The 14,385-nt window shown below is 35.5% G+C and overlaps 1 protein-coding gene across 2 annotated transcripts in view; it reads right to left on the reverse strand.

Annotated features, from left to right (window-relative positions):
• pax7a (paired box 7a) overlaps positions 1 to 5,195 on the reverse strand; it is a 52,041-nt gene extending 46,846 nt beyond the window's left edge. Inside the window, exons 1-4 of one of the 2 annotated variants that reach the window (XM_053483878.1) lie at positions 4,795 to 5,195; positions 3,619 to 3,854; positions 2,306 to 2,435; positions 1,672 to 1,800 (exon numbers count right to left, since the gene is read on the reverse strand). In XM_053483878.1, the coding sequence (XP_053339853.1) occupies positions 1,672 to 1,800; positions 2,306 to 2,435; positions 3,619 to 3,854; positions 4,795 to 4,879 (580 nt within the window). In that variant the 5' untranslated portion in view covers positions 4,880 to 5,195. Of the gene's footprint in view, positions 1 to 1,671; positions 1,801 to 2,290; positions 2,436 to 3,618; positions 3,855 to 4,794 lie in introns of both variants that reach the window. The other variant, XM_053483877.1, reaches the window with a different exon arrangement.
• Positions 5,196 to 14,385: the final 9,190 nt, after the last annotated feature.

A 14,385-nucleotide genomic window follows, 5' to 3' on the forward strand; every position in this document is an offset into this window, starting at 1 on the left:
CGCTTGTCTTTTTGAAAGAAAAAGTATATAATAAATAAATGAATAAATAAATACGTCACAAAATACACTAAAACCTTGCGAGTTTACGCTGCAGGCAAATCAGCGGTGAGCCGTTTTAGAGATGAAAGTTAAAAAAAATGAAGTGTTCATTTTTTAATCAGGCTTTAAAAAAACTTCAATACTGGGTTTGTGCTCAAAACCTTAGCGTATGCAATGTGAAGGATAAACTGCGCCTTGTACAGGACTATGAATCAAGCCGCCGGCTATTACATCTCTCTCTCTCTCTCTCTCTCTCACACACACACACACACACACACACACACTAATAAGCATTAACGTTATTCTAAGTGCTAAGTTTCTTTTCAGAAAATGAAAAGCCCGACACGAAGCTATTAAGGAAGATTAAATGAAAATAATCACACACACACACATACACGCGCGCGCGCGCCTTTATACTAATAATTAGCACAAAACATTATTTAAAATAATAATAATAAATAACCAGATTGTAAAGATTTAACTAGAACCACATCCTACCAAAATACTTAGGCCTAATTATCTGACCGTATAAAAAACGAAACTCAGGAATCTCACGGTTCAAAGTGCGCACACTTCCTTATTAAAATGTCACACATTTCTAAAGTATACAGTCGAAATAACAAAAAAACTTGTTTGAAAGTGCTCTTATGTAAACTGATCAATCATACGCACACATGACAGAGATTACTTACAGGAAAATGCGTTTTGTCGTGACGCAAAAAAACTGTTATAGTTGTACTAAATACTAGAAATTATCAATATTAAGAAACTATTACAGGTTTATTATTAGTAATAAATATTATACATTTTTACAGTAGGTAGCCTATATAAGTGTTTTTGTTCCAGTTTTCAAAATTGTAAAGCAACTTTGCCTTCGAGGTTACTACTACTACTAATAATAATAATAATAATAATAGCAATAATAATATTATTAATAATAATATTATTATTAACAATAATAATAACCAGTAATTTGTAGTCATTGTTGTAACATTAATAGATGCAAATTTGTTTATGTTATACTACATGATATAATTATAAATTATTTGACAATAAGGCAATAACAATATATTTATATAAGATATAAATTCAATATATACTCCAAGGGAAGTTGTACAAAAAATAACAACAACAATAATAATAATAAAAAAATAAATAAATAACTAAATAAATACATAATAATAATAATAATAATAAGTATTATTATTATTATTAGCCTATTATTTTTATTATTATTATTATTGAGAGAGCACGGGAGTGAAAGTAACGGCTTTGCTGACAGGTTGTTGGTGAGCTGTCAGCTCTCTGGACTGCCGGTTACCAGGAGCGCCATAGATGACCTGACGGCGCTAAATACCTTCCGTCAGGGCTTCCATAAATAACTGAGTGGCTAACAGCAAGCCTAATGCCAGCTATTATCTTCCTGTGTGCCGACGAGGAGCGCGAGCTCTCCCTGACCAGAATAGTGCACTCATACTTCCACAGCATTTTCATAATCATCCTTATCATCATCCTCATTATCATAATTATCATAACATAGGCTTACTTTTCCCAAAGAAGCACGTAGCAAGATGATTCACGACAATCGGTAATAATAATAATAATAATAATAATAATAATAATAAAACTCACCTCTGTCTCCCAAAATGCCGTCGATACTGTGCTTCGTTTTCTTCTCTCCATCTTCATCCTTCTTATCGCAATCATCATCATCATCCTTCTTTCCAAATCGTGCTCTCAAAACCCGGCTAATTGAACTCACTGAGATTTAAAATAAAACATACACATGCTATATATAAAGAGTATATATACCAGATACCAGATATACCAAATAACCAAAAATACATCAAATACATTTTAAAAAATATAAAATGTATTTTTTAAAAATCACACGCGAATAAAAGCGTAATCAGAAAACATCACACGTGCGACATTGTGTGATAATTAGGGTGAGAAATTCTCGTGACCTAATAAGCTACAGGTAAAACGTGAAGAATTAAACATAACGTAAAAAAAACCTTCTAAAAACAGTGCGGCCATATATGTAAAGAATTGTCCACCACTGTTATTTATTTAAACACTAAAATTAACAATCATATACTTTTATACGCATTCAGCTGAATTTATATGAAGTGAAAGGGTGTGCGTGCGCGTTTACGAGTGTGTATGCGGATGTGTGTGTGCGTGTGTGTGTGTGTGTGGGCGCGCGCGCATGTACATTAAGTGTCAGTAAGAAGAAAAGTGTGCTTACCAGATGAGGCCTCACCTGAAGGAACCGTGCTTCTGTCACACACTCCGTCCTTCAGCAGCTTGTCGCGGATCTCCCAACTGAACATGCCCGGGTTTTCACGCTTGTATTCCTCAATTCGTTTTTCCACGTCGGGAGTTGCCACCTGCTGTAGTGTCAAATGGCGATTTTACAAAGTAAGTTTACTTAAGTAAGTAAGTAAGTAAGTAAGTATGGAACAAGCAAATTAATACATAGGCTAAATTAAAAGAGGTGGAAAAATGGAAATTAAAAGTGAAAAATGGAAGGCTCTTATTCCCATATTTCAACAACGTGCCATAAATAAAACAATAATGTAATGTGTCTTGTCTATTCGTATATAAAGCAATGATGATCATTATGTCAATAATAATAATAATAATAATAATAATAATAATAATAAATATATATTTTCCATGATTTACCTGTTGTCCAGTCTTTATATGCATTCATGAATACGTTATTAATTACCGCTTGTTAAATTTCTATTTAATAAACATTATTTGACTGAAAAACCTTTCCGACTTTCACATTTTTATCTGCACTCTTAGAAATAACAACAACAACAATAACAAAAATAACAACAAAAAAAAACATGTTGCTTTCTTTATACCTTTAAAACAATTTAAATTGCATCATTAGGAATTAAAGACCGCGGAAGTACCCCGACAGCTTTGGAGCTAATTAAATATTCAACACATGCGCTGTGCGAATGGTGATTTTATAACAACAGCAACGCTAAAGTGGCTAATTCTGAAAGTGTAGGCAACAACCAGGCAAATAAAACAACAAAATATTTTTTGTGAAAAAATAAATAATAATAATAATAATAATTATTATTATTATTGTTGTTGTTGTTGTTGTTGTTGTTGTTATTATTAATAATAATATTACTTCACCAAAATCAATCTAAGAGAAAAAATATAGGCAATGTGACTTATCTTTGCACATTATTAACTGTGATATAAAAAAACGTTGCTTGTCACAGACTTTATATATTTTAAAAATGTTAAAAAATAATGCAAAGTGTTCATAAAAATGGTATGCGTGTTTCATTTGGGAACGTGAATGTGCATGTTGTGCGCCTTTAGTTAGCTTTTATAGAAAATATTGTAAAAAATATTAAAAGATAAAATAATACATATACACACTTAATGGATGTAACCTTGAGGGTTAGAACAGGCCAGCAACAGGGGGGGGGGGGTGTATAAAGCAGATCGTAAACTCTGTGTCGGTAACAAATTGGAGGAAAGGGTAGTTTTTCTAAACAAAAAAAAAAGGTTTTATTTGATCTATTTATTGTTGAAACTTACCCTGGGTTTACTCCCCCCTATGGCTCCTGGCCGAATCGAACCCGTCTCCTGGTACCGGCACAGGATTTTGGAGACGCAGCCGTGGGAAACCCGCAGCTGTCTGGAGATGACGCAGGGTCGGATGCCATGGTGCGCCATCTCCACGATCTTGTGTCGGATGTGGTTCGGTAAAGGCCTCCCGTTGATGAACACGCCGCCGAGCTGGTTGACTCGACCCTGGCCCAGCGGGGTGGATACTGGTCCGTGACAAAACACAACTCAGACAAGTTATCAAGAAGTTAAAAAACCACAGATTGTCTGATGCAATGTGTTTTTTGTTTGGTTATGGAACTACACATGCAAACGAATAAATAAAAAATATATTATGACATTATTGAAATTATTTAAAGTCATTTCCCTTGTCTCATCTCCTCCCCCTTTCCAAAGTAGACACATGCCAGACACACTCCATCTATTTGTCCTGTAACATGCATCATTTGAGGCAGCAGAACACTTGAGGACCGAATTTCGCATTCAAGAGGCTCTAAAAGACGCGTGCACTTTACACCTTGATTATTCCTAGTCATGCAGTACAAATATTGGCGTGATCCTTTGAGCTGTCTCTTGGCTGTGTGTTTTTTACTTCCATTTGCAGCAGCAGACTACTTCACTAAATCCCGAAGCCCGAGTGCAGACGCGAGAATCGTGAGTTTCAACATTTTTCGTCAAACGGTCCTTAAGCACGAACCCCGGCTCAACACATCTAGTGCTGCAGCTCTGCACGCAAGTGGAACTTTTTATGCGTGTGTGCGTGGTGTTTGTATTTGTGTAGCTTCAACAAACAGCTATTATTTTATTTTTAAAGGATTAAACCACTTTTACTTTTATAGAACTTTTCAATATATGTTGTTTTGCTGGATTATATATATATATATATATATATATATATATATATATATATATATATATATCTTTTTCGGGATCAAAATATTTTACCGTTTTTGATACACAGCCCAAGTGATGCTGTAATACTGTCCAAACAAAACGATCACTTCTGGCATGTTTTTCTTTGCTCTCTTGCTTTTTAGAGTTCTCAATTAAAAATACCTGCTCTCGGAAATACAGTGCACACAAGCTGGTGTTTTATGAAACTTTTTAAAGAACATTAAGGAAAAAAAAGAGTTATAAAAATTGTACCTTCCAGGGGAAATCCAGTGCGGGGGTAATTCTGGCCCGGCGCTGGCCGAACCATTCGAGGAACCGTTCCTGGTAAAGTAGCCATTGCAGCTACTCTAAAAATATTGGAAAGTCCCTAGTGATGTTAAAAGAGATAGGTCCAGTCTCGCTTTAGCCAGAGGAAACTACAACTACGGCAAGTCCAATCTGTTAAAAAGCCATGCACGGGAAAAAAAAAGAGATTCCACAGAAACACAGAAGTAAATAATACGCTCAGAAAATAGAGCAAAAAAGTCACACACTTGTGCGTTCTGGCGCGCTTTGGATTAAAAACAAAAGAAACTAAAGAGTGTGTTTTTTACACAAGGTAGTTATGGAGAAAGAAAAAATTAAATGAAGGTGGATGATGTTTAGATGTTTGCCTCGACTCAGTCAGAGGTCTGCTGGTTTTGCTAACCACCCTGGAGTAGCTGAAGTGGCCCAACTTTGGAGCATGGCGGTGGGAGGGAGGTGGGATGGGAGGGAGGGGGAGCGGGCCGGCGCACACCGATAGGCTCCCCGTCCTTTCTTTTAATTCCGTTTGAAAAGAGGAGGTGAAGCCTCGAAGCTGACTACCAATGAGAAGAAACAGGAAAAGGACGCGAGTCCGCTTCACATCCATCCTCCTGCTCCATTATAAGGCCAAACACCCAGGAAATGTCAAACCGAGTTTTCGTTCATCTCTGATTTGAGATGTATGCTAAACGTTCACTCTAATCATTTGAAAGAACACACACACACACACACACACACACACACTCTCTCTCTCTCTCTATTGGATGCTTTATGCTTCTCTCGCTCTCATCCTGATCCATCAGCAACCCTTCAGTTTAGTCACCTGAGTAAATGTATACCAATACACACTAAACTGTAAAAAAAATAATCAAATAAAAATCTAACCAATCCAGCCTTCAAACATCAATAATCACATCCTTTAAATAAAAACAAAACACCCATAATGTCCACACAGTGGTAACTTCAATGCAAACCTATTTTCTCCTCTCTACCTGGAAAGGTGCAGTACATGGGGTTTAGCTTTAAAACATTCAGGCATTTAGGTCCACTCTAAATCCTTTTTCAAGCTACAGATCTACATTTTAGACTTACACAGTTTTTTGCTTCTTGAAAGTGTACTACAAGCTACAAGGAGTAACCCCAGTATTAATACTCATCAGAACAAAATTCTGTGGCTGTCTTTTCCGCACACCGTAAACACACACACGCATCCTGATTTAGATCAACTGAACACACATACACACACACCAGTATCATGTGTGATGAGCAGAAACCGATGTTCTGAGCTGACGACGTTGATGTTTCTCCATAAAATAGGGTGTAACATAATTTGATTTCAATCTAATTTAAGACGTGACCCACGGTTAACTGAACAGTCCCCATGCATTTGGGGTGATGATCCATGCAGTTTATATTACGCTTTATTTAAGACACAATGTGGACAAAGCTGTGAGCGTAAAACGTAACAGTGTCATTTCTGTTCACACACACCTAAATGTTAGAGATACTAAAATCAGTGCTAACGTGTTCACGTCTTAATTAGCACTAATAAATAAATAAATAAATGTAACTTATTAAAATGGTTCGTGCAAAACGTGGTTACAATTCACATTTAAATGTGTAAGTGTGTGTGTGTGTGTTTGAACATTATGATCTTATTTAAGGTGACATTGATATTTATATTATACCTGTGATAGATATAGCGCACAATGGCAATACAGAAAATAACACATTGTAAAAAAAAAAAAAAACTAAGCAGTTAAATGTAATTAAAACTAAACTAGAACTAAATGAAATGTCTAAAGCGAGCGCAAGTGCAGAAAGGCTCGGTTGCGCGTGTCCACTCTGCAGGAGCGCGCATGGCACTATAGCTGTGGAGAACACTCATGGTGCAAAGCAATTTCACAAATAATTTTTACAACAATTAGGGAGTGTGCAGGGGGGTGAAATGGCGATTTCACATGCAGATGGGGAAGACGCAGTAGGGAAGACGCTGGAGAGTGGAGTCTCTCTCTCTCTCTCTCTCTCTCAGAGAAAAAAAAGAGAGAAACCTGGAGCGGCTTTGATGAGGGAAATGATTCTCTTTTCTTTACAGGTTTATTAAACTTTTGTTTTATGTTTGTTTTTGAACTGTGCTCTCTCTCTCTCTCTCTCTCTCTCTCACTCGCTCTCTCTCTCCCTCTCTTTTAAATGATCATATGTTATAGTGTATTCTCTATTTATTTTCATAAAAAATATCTAAAATTAAAACAAACATGCAGGGTGTGTGCAATTAAAAAAAGAGAAGTACAACATGAAAGTTACATTTTAATTATTTTTATAAACTTAATAAACTAAATTATGCGCATTAACAAATTTGAATTAGTGTAGTAACATGCGCAGTCTATATGTAAAAGCTACTAAGTTATAATCACTTTTTAGACAGGACGTGTGTTTAATTTTTAGTTATAATTAGTAACCCAGAGAACCGACCACGAGCCACCAGCCCAAACGCAATAATAATAATAATAACAACAACAACAACAACAACAATAATAATAATAATAATAATAATAATAATAATAGGATAATGCTTATTTATTCAGATTTATGTTACAGTACAGTCTTACAGTTGTAATAATTTATTTATGAGTGTGTTTTGCATTTGAGAAAACAAAGGCCAGGCCAAAAAAAGAAAGGCCATTTAAAACCAATACAACTAAACACACAAAAATAGAATACACACAAAGATAGAAAATTATACTTAGACAAATGAATAAAAAAAGCGTCTTTGTATACCTGACTGTGTTACAGGGGATGTTTAGTGAACCCTTAAAGAACCTTAAAAGAACCCTCAAAGAGCCCCCTTTTGTTATTTTATGTTCTTCTTAACACCTAAAGATTGAGTTAAACTGACAGTTAGAGTTTTTAAAAATAATTTATATATTTAAAGGTTCTTGGTGTACCAGGTTTTTACTTGCAAACCTTTTCCTTCAGAGGGCCAAGAGATGGTCTGATGAGCTTCAGTGTTCTTATAAACAATAAACATGTGTACCGAGCACTAAACTCTATCTTTCTCTTGCTTGAGTGGTACCCTTATATTTTCTAAGTATAATATATTACATGAAAATGTAGAAATATATATTTTTTATTAAAATAAAAAAAAGCAAACATTTGGACTGTAATTACCCTTTATCGTAAAGCATTAAGGTACGAAATGTCTGTGTTTACATTTACATTTTCAATAGAAGGTTAGAGAAATTACTAAATATTAGCACCTCCTTGCAAAGTTTATGGTTAAACAATAAGAACATTCAGGGTGCCTTATGACTAGCACAAGCATGGAATAACTTACAAACATCACATTCCTCGTCTAATGTTTCCTTCCTTGAGTATTAAATCAATTTCTGCTCACAGGACAGACAATCTGATAAATAAAGAAAGGTTCCATAGGTCGACTAAAAATTAAAGTTACAATCACAGTTAAGACTACGTGCCAGGTACCTGGGTGAACTCCAGAACTGTTCCCAAACATCCATGATCCATCTCATCTCCTCCGGAGCTCAACAGCTCACACTGCTACAGCGGCAGCTCTCGGCCCTCCCTGTGGACCTTGTTAACTTGCCGAGGCACGCTCACATCTGCTGAGAATTATGTCAATGTGTTATTGCTTTCTTGGCAGAATTATTTTATCCAGGAGGCCAGTGTGAAAGGGTGTAAGATGTCATGTAGTAGGAGAGAGCTGCTGCTTGTTAGGCTTCACACTTTCATTAGAGACAGCAAGCAGGTCAGAGATACACATCTTTATAATTCTGTGCAACGAAAGGGGAGAGCAGTCATAGCTCGGATCATATTGTGTACATGGAAATGAAATTCAGGAACAATTTCAGCACAAATTGTCAGAATAAATTCAGCTTTGAAATGTTGAAATGTAGGAAGACTTGATGTTGGTATAGCAAATGACATATCTATAAATATATAAGATCAGTTAATCAAAAAAGGGAATTAGTCCAATATTTCCTTTTTACTTTATATAAAATTAAATGCACACATACCACACACACACACACACACACATGAAATTTAAAAAACATGACTCTATCAGGCCAAAGTGTAAAAAACTGAAATAAAAAAATGTTTTGTTGAAAATAAAATGAATATATTTATTAAAATCTACTGTTTATAATCGAATAAATCAATTATTTTTTTTACCTATTAATTTTTACCCATTGTTTATAAAATCAGTTATGTGAATATAAAATATATATCATCACGAACACCATCATGCAATAAATCAAGCACACAAACTTATAAATTCATTAAGAGTTTCATTAATTCTTTGTTTAAAACTAATTTAAATGACCGCTATTTATTATCTGTTAAAAATAACAAAATAATTTAATTTGTTATTTTTCATATTCCCATATATTATCAGTTCATATTGACCATAAAAAACGATAACTTAAAACTTACAAAATATATATCTCAAATATGCGCAACATACAGTACATATACAAATTCCACCCATGGAACATGTTCAGATCGGCAAATGCATAGAAATTTTAGTACCTTTTACATTATTCAGTTGTCCCTTTATAGAACCCTATAACAAAATGTTATAACAGTCAGAAGAGGATTTTAGGAACCCTTGATTATCTACTGAACCATTAAAGAACACTTTAAGAAAACCTTAAAACACAAACATAAAAAAAATGCACTATTTAAACAAAGGTTAAACCACCAAACACATCCAGAAATGTATATTTAAATTAAAAAAACACTTTTTTGTAAAGATATTGGTTTCTTACTTTCTAAAAAGATTGCAAGAATCCTATTACCAACTCTTTATCCAAGACTGGGTTAAAAGGTAACATCTTTATGTTTTATGTTTTATGCTTAAAGTGTTCTTTAAGGTTTTATTAGACATTTACACATTCTAAAAATGTAGCCTTACTTGAAACCGCTTCTGATTTGAAAACATTTTGTTGTCGAGTTCTGTGTAAGATCATGTTGAAGGAAAACAGAAGAACACTTTTAAGTATCAACATGATGCATCATGTACATATGAATAAAAATTATTTGTGTGGTGTTTTCTTTATAATCCCGGAGCCGTTAATGCATTTACCATTTGGCTATATTGGCACATAGTACCCTTTAAATATGTTTTATAGGTTGATTGGATAATTAAAGGTTCTTAGCCTTCTAAAATGGTTCTACATGGATAAGTGATAAGTGAACTCTCTCAAAGGATATACACGTTCTAAGAGTGTAGCTAGACGGTAAAACTAAACTAGACGCAATTTTCCTGCCCTGTCCAGCATTGCATGGAAATTAAACTGGCATCAAGATCCCCTGACCTGAATTAAATCCCTGCTGAGCTTCTGATTACCCCTTTTGAAGTCATTGCAAGGGGTTTAAATGGCAATTTTCCTTTTAAAAAAGAAATGAGGCAAAAAAAAAAAAACTTTTATCAGTAAATGAATCACTGAAGTGCTGCTACAACTTTACCTTGAGCTGTTGTGCCATCACCTCGCAAGACGCCACAGTGTTATTAACACTACTACACATGCACAGCTCTAACTCTCAAACTGCTTATTCTTTTCTCTCACATTTAATGATGAAGCAATCTTGAATAACTGATAAACAGTACGCTGACCTCATGATCTCGTCCTGCTCTTAGGAGTGTGACCTGGGAAGAGTTAAGTGTCCTCTCTCACACACACAGCCAAGGGCTCTTTTCCTCTAATGAAGTATGACTATCATCTGCTGGAGCTGTCTGGATGGCCATAGAGCTCAAAGTGCACATCTTAAAAGCAAGCGCTCATCCAATCTGGCTGGCTCAAAAAGGCCTTTAAAGTGCATAAAGCCTTTTAAAGTGGATAAGAGTGATTGGTGATTTGTTTCTGTGCACCTCCAGGCCACGTCTCTGCATATAAACACAAATGCGCTGATTCCATCTAGGTTTCTTCAGGCAAAACGACTTAAACTGCATAAGGCTAGGTGTGTCAGAAATTGGTTCTTAAATGCTATTACAGATGTGAAAGCAGAGCGGAACAATGATAGAGTGATAGAAAAAAATTAGGATGTCAGTGGAGCTTGGCATTTTATTACTTTAAACATCTGACATCTATACGTTGAGTAAAATCCACAAATCTTCTTCATCCGTTTATAAAGTGATACAAAGAATTTAATTCAACAGCAAATCAAAGGTGCTCATACAGACACCATAGGCCAAGCAAAGAATTAAGCACAGCATGTGGCTCTGCCACATTTTTTCTATAACAAAACTACAATAAAGAACTAATACATAAAAAAAAATATGTTAATAAAAAAAAAATAACCTAACCCTAACATCTTTTCATGTTATGTACGTTTTTGGAAATCTGTTACAAATCACCTGATATTGGAGACTTTTTAAAAAGTCATTTAAAATTGAAGATTCACCCTTTTTCCATTTTTGCTTGCACACTCTTCTTGTTTCACTCTTCTTCAGTTGGCATCCATTAAGTTGTATTACTGCCACCTTTTGGTCTTGATCTCCCTCATCTTTCTTTCAGTTTAACTCCTCTTTTAATAAATGCTTTCTTCCTTATCCTCTCAATCAATTCTCCAAAATACTACAGTGTACTCAACCTTAAAATTCCCATTGCTTCTCCCCCCTAAAAGAAAAAGCTTTTCTTTCCCATTTTTGTTGTTCTTTTTGGCCCTGCATTTAAACAATCCCATTAGATCATCACCCTGTTGTGACCTCATATAAAAAGAGCCCCTGCTCATGTCTGCTGTTCTCTGGGACCATGTCTCAGCAGTAACTCATTTGCACAACCAGTAAAAAATGCATTTTGAGGACGAGTGAAATAAAAGGAATTTGAGATATAGATATGCATTATGTGAGAGGTACACTATATGGACAAAAGTATTTGGCCAAACCTGTTAATTATTGAATTCAGGTGTTTCAATCAGGCCCCTTATCCCCAATGGAGGAGAATCCTAATGCTTCAGTATACTGTACCAAGACATCTTGGACAATGCTATGCTTCCAACTTTGTGGCAACACTGTTTGGGGATGGCTCTTTTCTATTCCAAAATGACTGTGGCCTAGTGCACAAAGCAAGGACTAGAAAGACATGAGTTCGTTGGGGAAGATCTTGACTGGACCATGCAGAGTCCTGACCTCAACCCCATCGAGCAATAGGGAAAAAAATCTCCATATTGGGACCGACAGAGCTGCTATAATAGGAAAATAATTTTCCAACCAATAGGGGTACCTAATAAAGTGTGCTGTGGTATATTACTTATCTAACTATAAGTGATTATAAAATAATTTAAGTAGTTATATTTAGAAAGATTGTTTTTACTTAGGGAAAAAATGATAGAAATTGTTTTGTTTCATTCTATGAGAAGTGCCAATAGTTCTAGACAGCATTGTAGCCTGTATATTTGATTAATTGATACGTAAATTATATATTTTAATTTAAAAGTCTGCAGTCGACTTCATATCCTAATGATAGGAATGAAACAAGCACAAAACAAACCTCTGGTCGGTGATTCTATAAAGCTTCCTGAAGCTAATTTAGACAGACACTTTTGTTTTCCACAGACACTTTATTCTCTTTGTTTAGATTTTTTTGTTTAGCAGATGCTTTTAGTCGAAGTGGCCTGGTATCTAACCAAAGCACAGAGTGGAGCACATTAGGGTGAAGGATCTTTTTCTCTTTGCAAAGCAAAGATCATTTAACTCTTAAACCCATGTTTTAGAGAGAGTGATACCCAGATGTTAATCCCCAGCTTCTGTATGAAGCTCGCCCAAATTCAATATCTCACTCTGTCTTCATGGATACCAAAGTATTTAAATACACTGATGAGAGTCTCTAAGAGTTCAAAAGACATTGAGAGACCTGTTGGCAGAATGACATGTAAATGCTTAGCACAGTCACATGATTATGCTGATGATTGGCAGTGACTCTAAGTCAGGGGTGTCATGCTATATCCAGAAAGGGCCACGTGTAGGCTTTCATTCCAACCAATGATACCAAGGAGAATGCACCCCTGTTTAATTAGTCGTTTTTGGCTTCTGCCTTGTTTGAATAAAAACCTGCACTCACATGGCCCTTTCTGGATTCAGTTTAAAACCCGTGACTTAGAGTCTCTGCCAATCACCAGTATAATCAGAGAGACTTTAGTTGAAACACACGGAGTGCTTGATAAAATTCACAGATAGGTATTGGTGATCATCCTGGGCATATCTGTCGTTTGGTTTTAAGATGATGATAAGATCTTCCACAAAACGAGGTTGCAAACTTATGTAATTCCAGTTTAGTGAGTATTTGTGCTTACTGGAGCTATTAAAGAGCAGAAAGAACAGAGAGAATCGGATAGTGATATTTGGAGGTGATTTTGAGTGATTTTGAGTGATTTTGTCGAGGCATGGATGAAGAGCCCCTCTTTTTCCCTCCGATAAACAGAATCCCACCAAGGCAGGAGTAGTGGAAGTGCGGATATAGCCCTGTCTCAAGGCCTCAAGCTGGTTGCTCAGTTAACCAAAAAGGATAAGTACAGCTTCTCAGGGTGCCGTGCAGAGTTGTAATCATGGTGAAGAGGGAGACCACTGCCTTTTTTTTCGGTAAGCTCCCGATACATGGAGAAACTTAAACTGTGGCTTGAGGCAGAGACAAGAATGAAAAACAGGGCTAAAAGTGGATCAAAGGACCAGACCAGCAAACACTATAAACAACAGTTTAATGAGTTCAGACAGCACAGTGCTGAGTAATGACTTAATAGAAGTCCAGAGTCCATGAAGTGCTGTACTGTATAAAGAATGTGGAAGTGATTGGAGTCAGGTGTGCAGGATTCAAATATGGGCGAGCGTGAACTTGCACGCGTGGGCGAGGGATGTAAATATAGTAAACTAGCGTTAGCACCCTTCGTGGACGGGTAAAGTCTTTGTAGGGACAGTTCAAAAGTTAAAGCTAAAATTAGGCATTACTCAACATTGTCCTTCTACTGTGTGTCCTTTCTTTGGGGGGGGGGGGGGGGGGGGAGGCTTATTGCCTCTGTTGAGTGATGGGTATGGTCACACCCACCTCAAGGGAAACTAAAACTTTTCTTTTATTTATATTGATTTATTGTTATTGTCAATATATTTTAAATAAAAGCAACACTTTCAGTTATTTCAGTTTGCATTTTTTTTAGATCTCTTTAGCACTGGTGCCTCAGTATTTTTGTAAAGGATTTTAACTTGTCTTTTTTCTATGATTATTATTATTATTATTATTATTATTATTATTATTATTATTATTTTAAACTACCTCATCATCTATATCTCACCTTATTTTAAACTATCGTAAGTACCCGTTTTTGATGGTTTAAAGATTTGTTAAAATAGTTTAAAAGTTTAAGCTAAAAATTGTCTGATAAATTTTTATGTAATTAGTGATATTATTATTTCAGATTGAAGCCCACATACATGTCTGCCTGTCTTTCGACAGAACTTTCTGCCCGACTTATTAAATCAAAGAAATACAATTTTGAAACATTGAGTATCTCATGCCTTGATTATGCCAAGTACTTCTTCTTTCATTG

This window comes from Clarias gariepinus, chromosome 23 (assembly GCF_024256425.1).
Source record: "Clarias gariepinus isolate MV-2021 ecotype Netherlands chromosome 23, CGAR_prim_01v2, whole genome shotgun sequence".
In the NCBI taxonomy this organism is placed as follows: Eukaryota; Metazoa; Chordata; class Actinopteri; order Siluriformes; family Clariidae; genus Clarias; species Clarias gariepinus.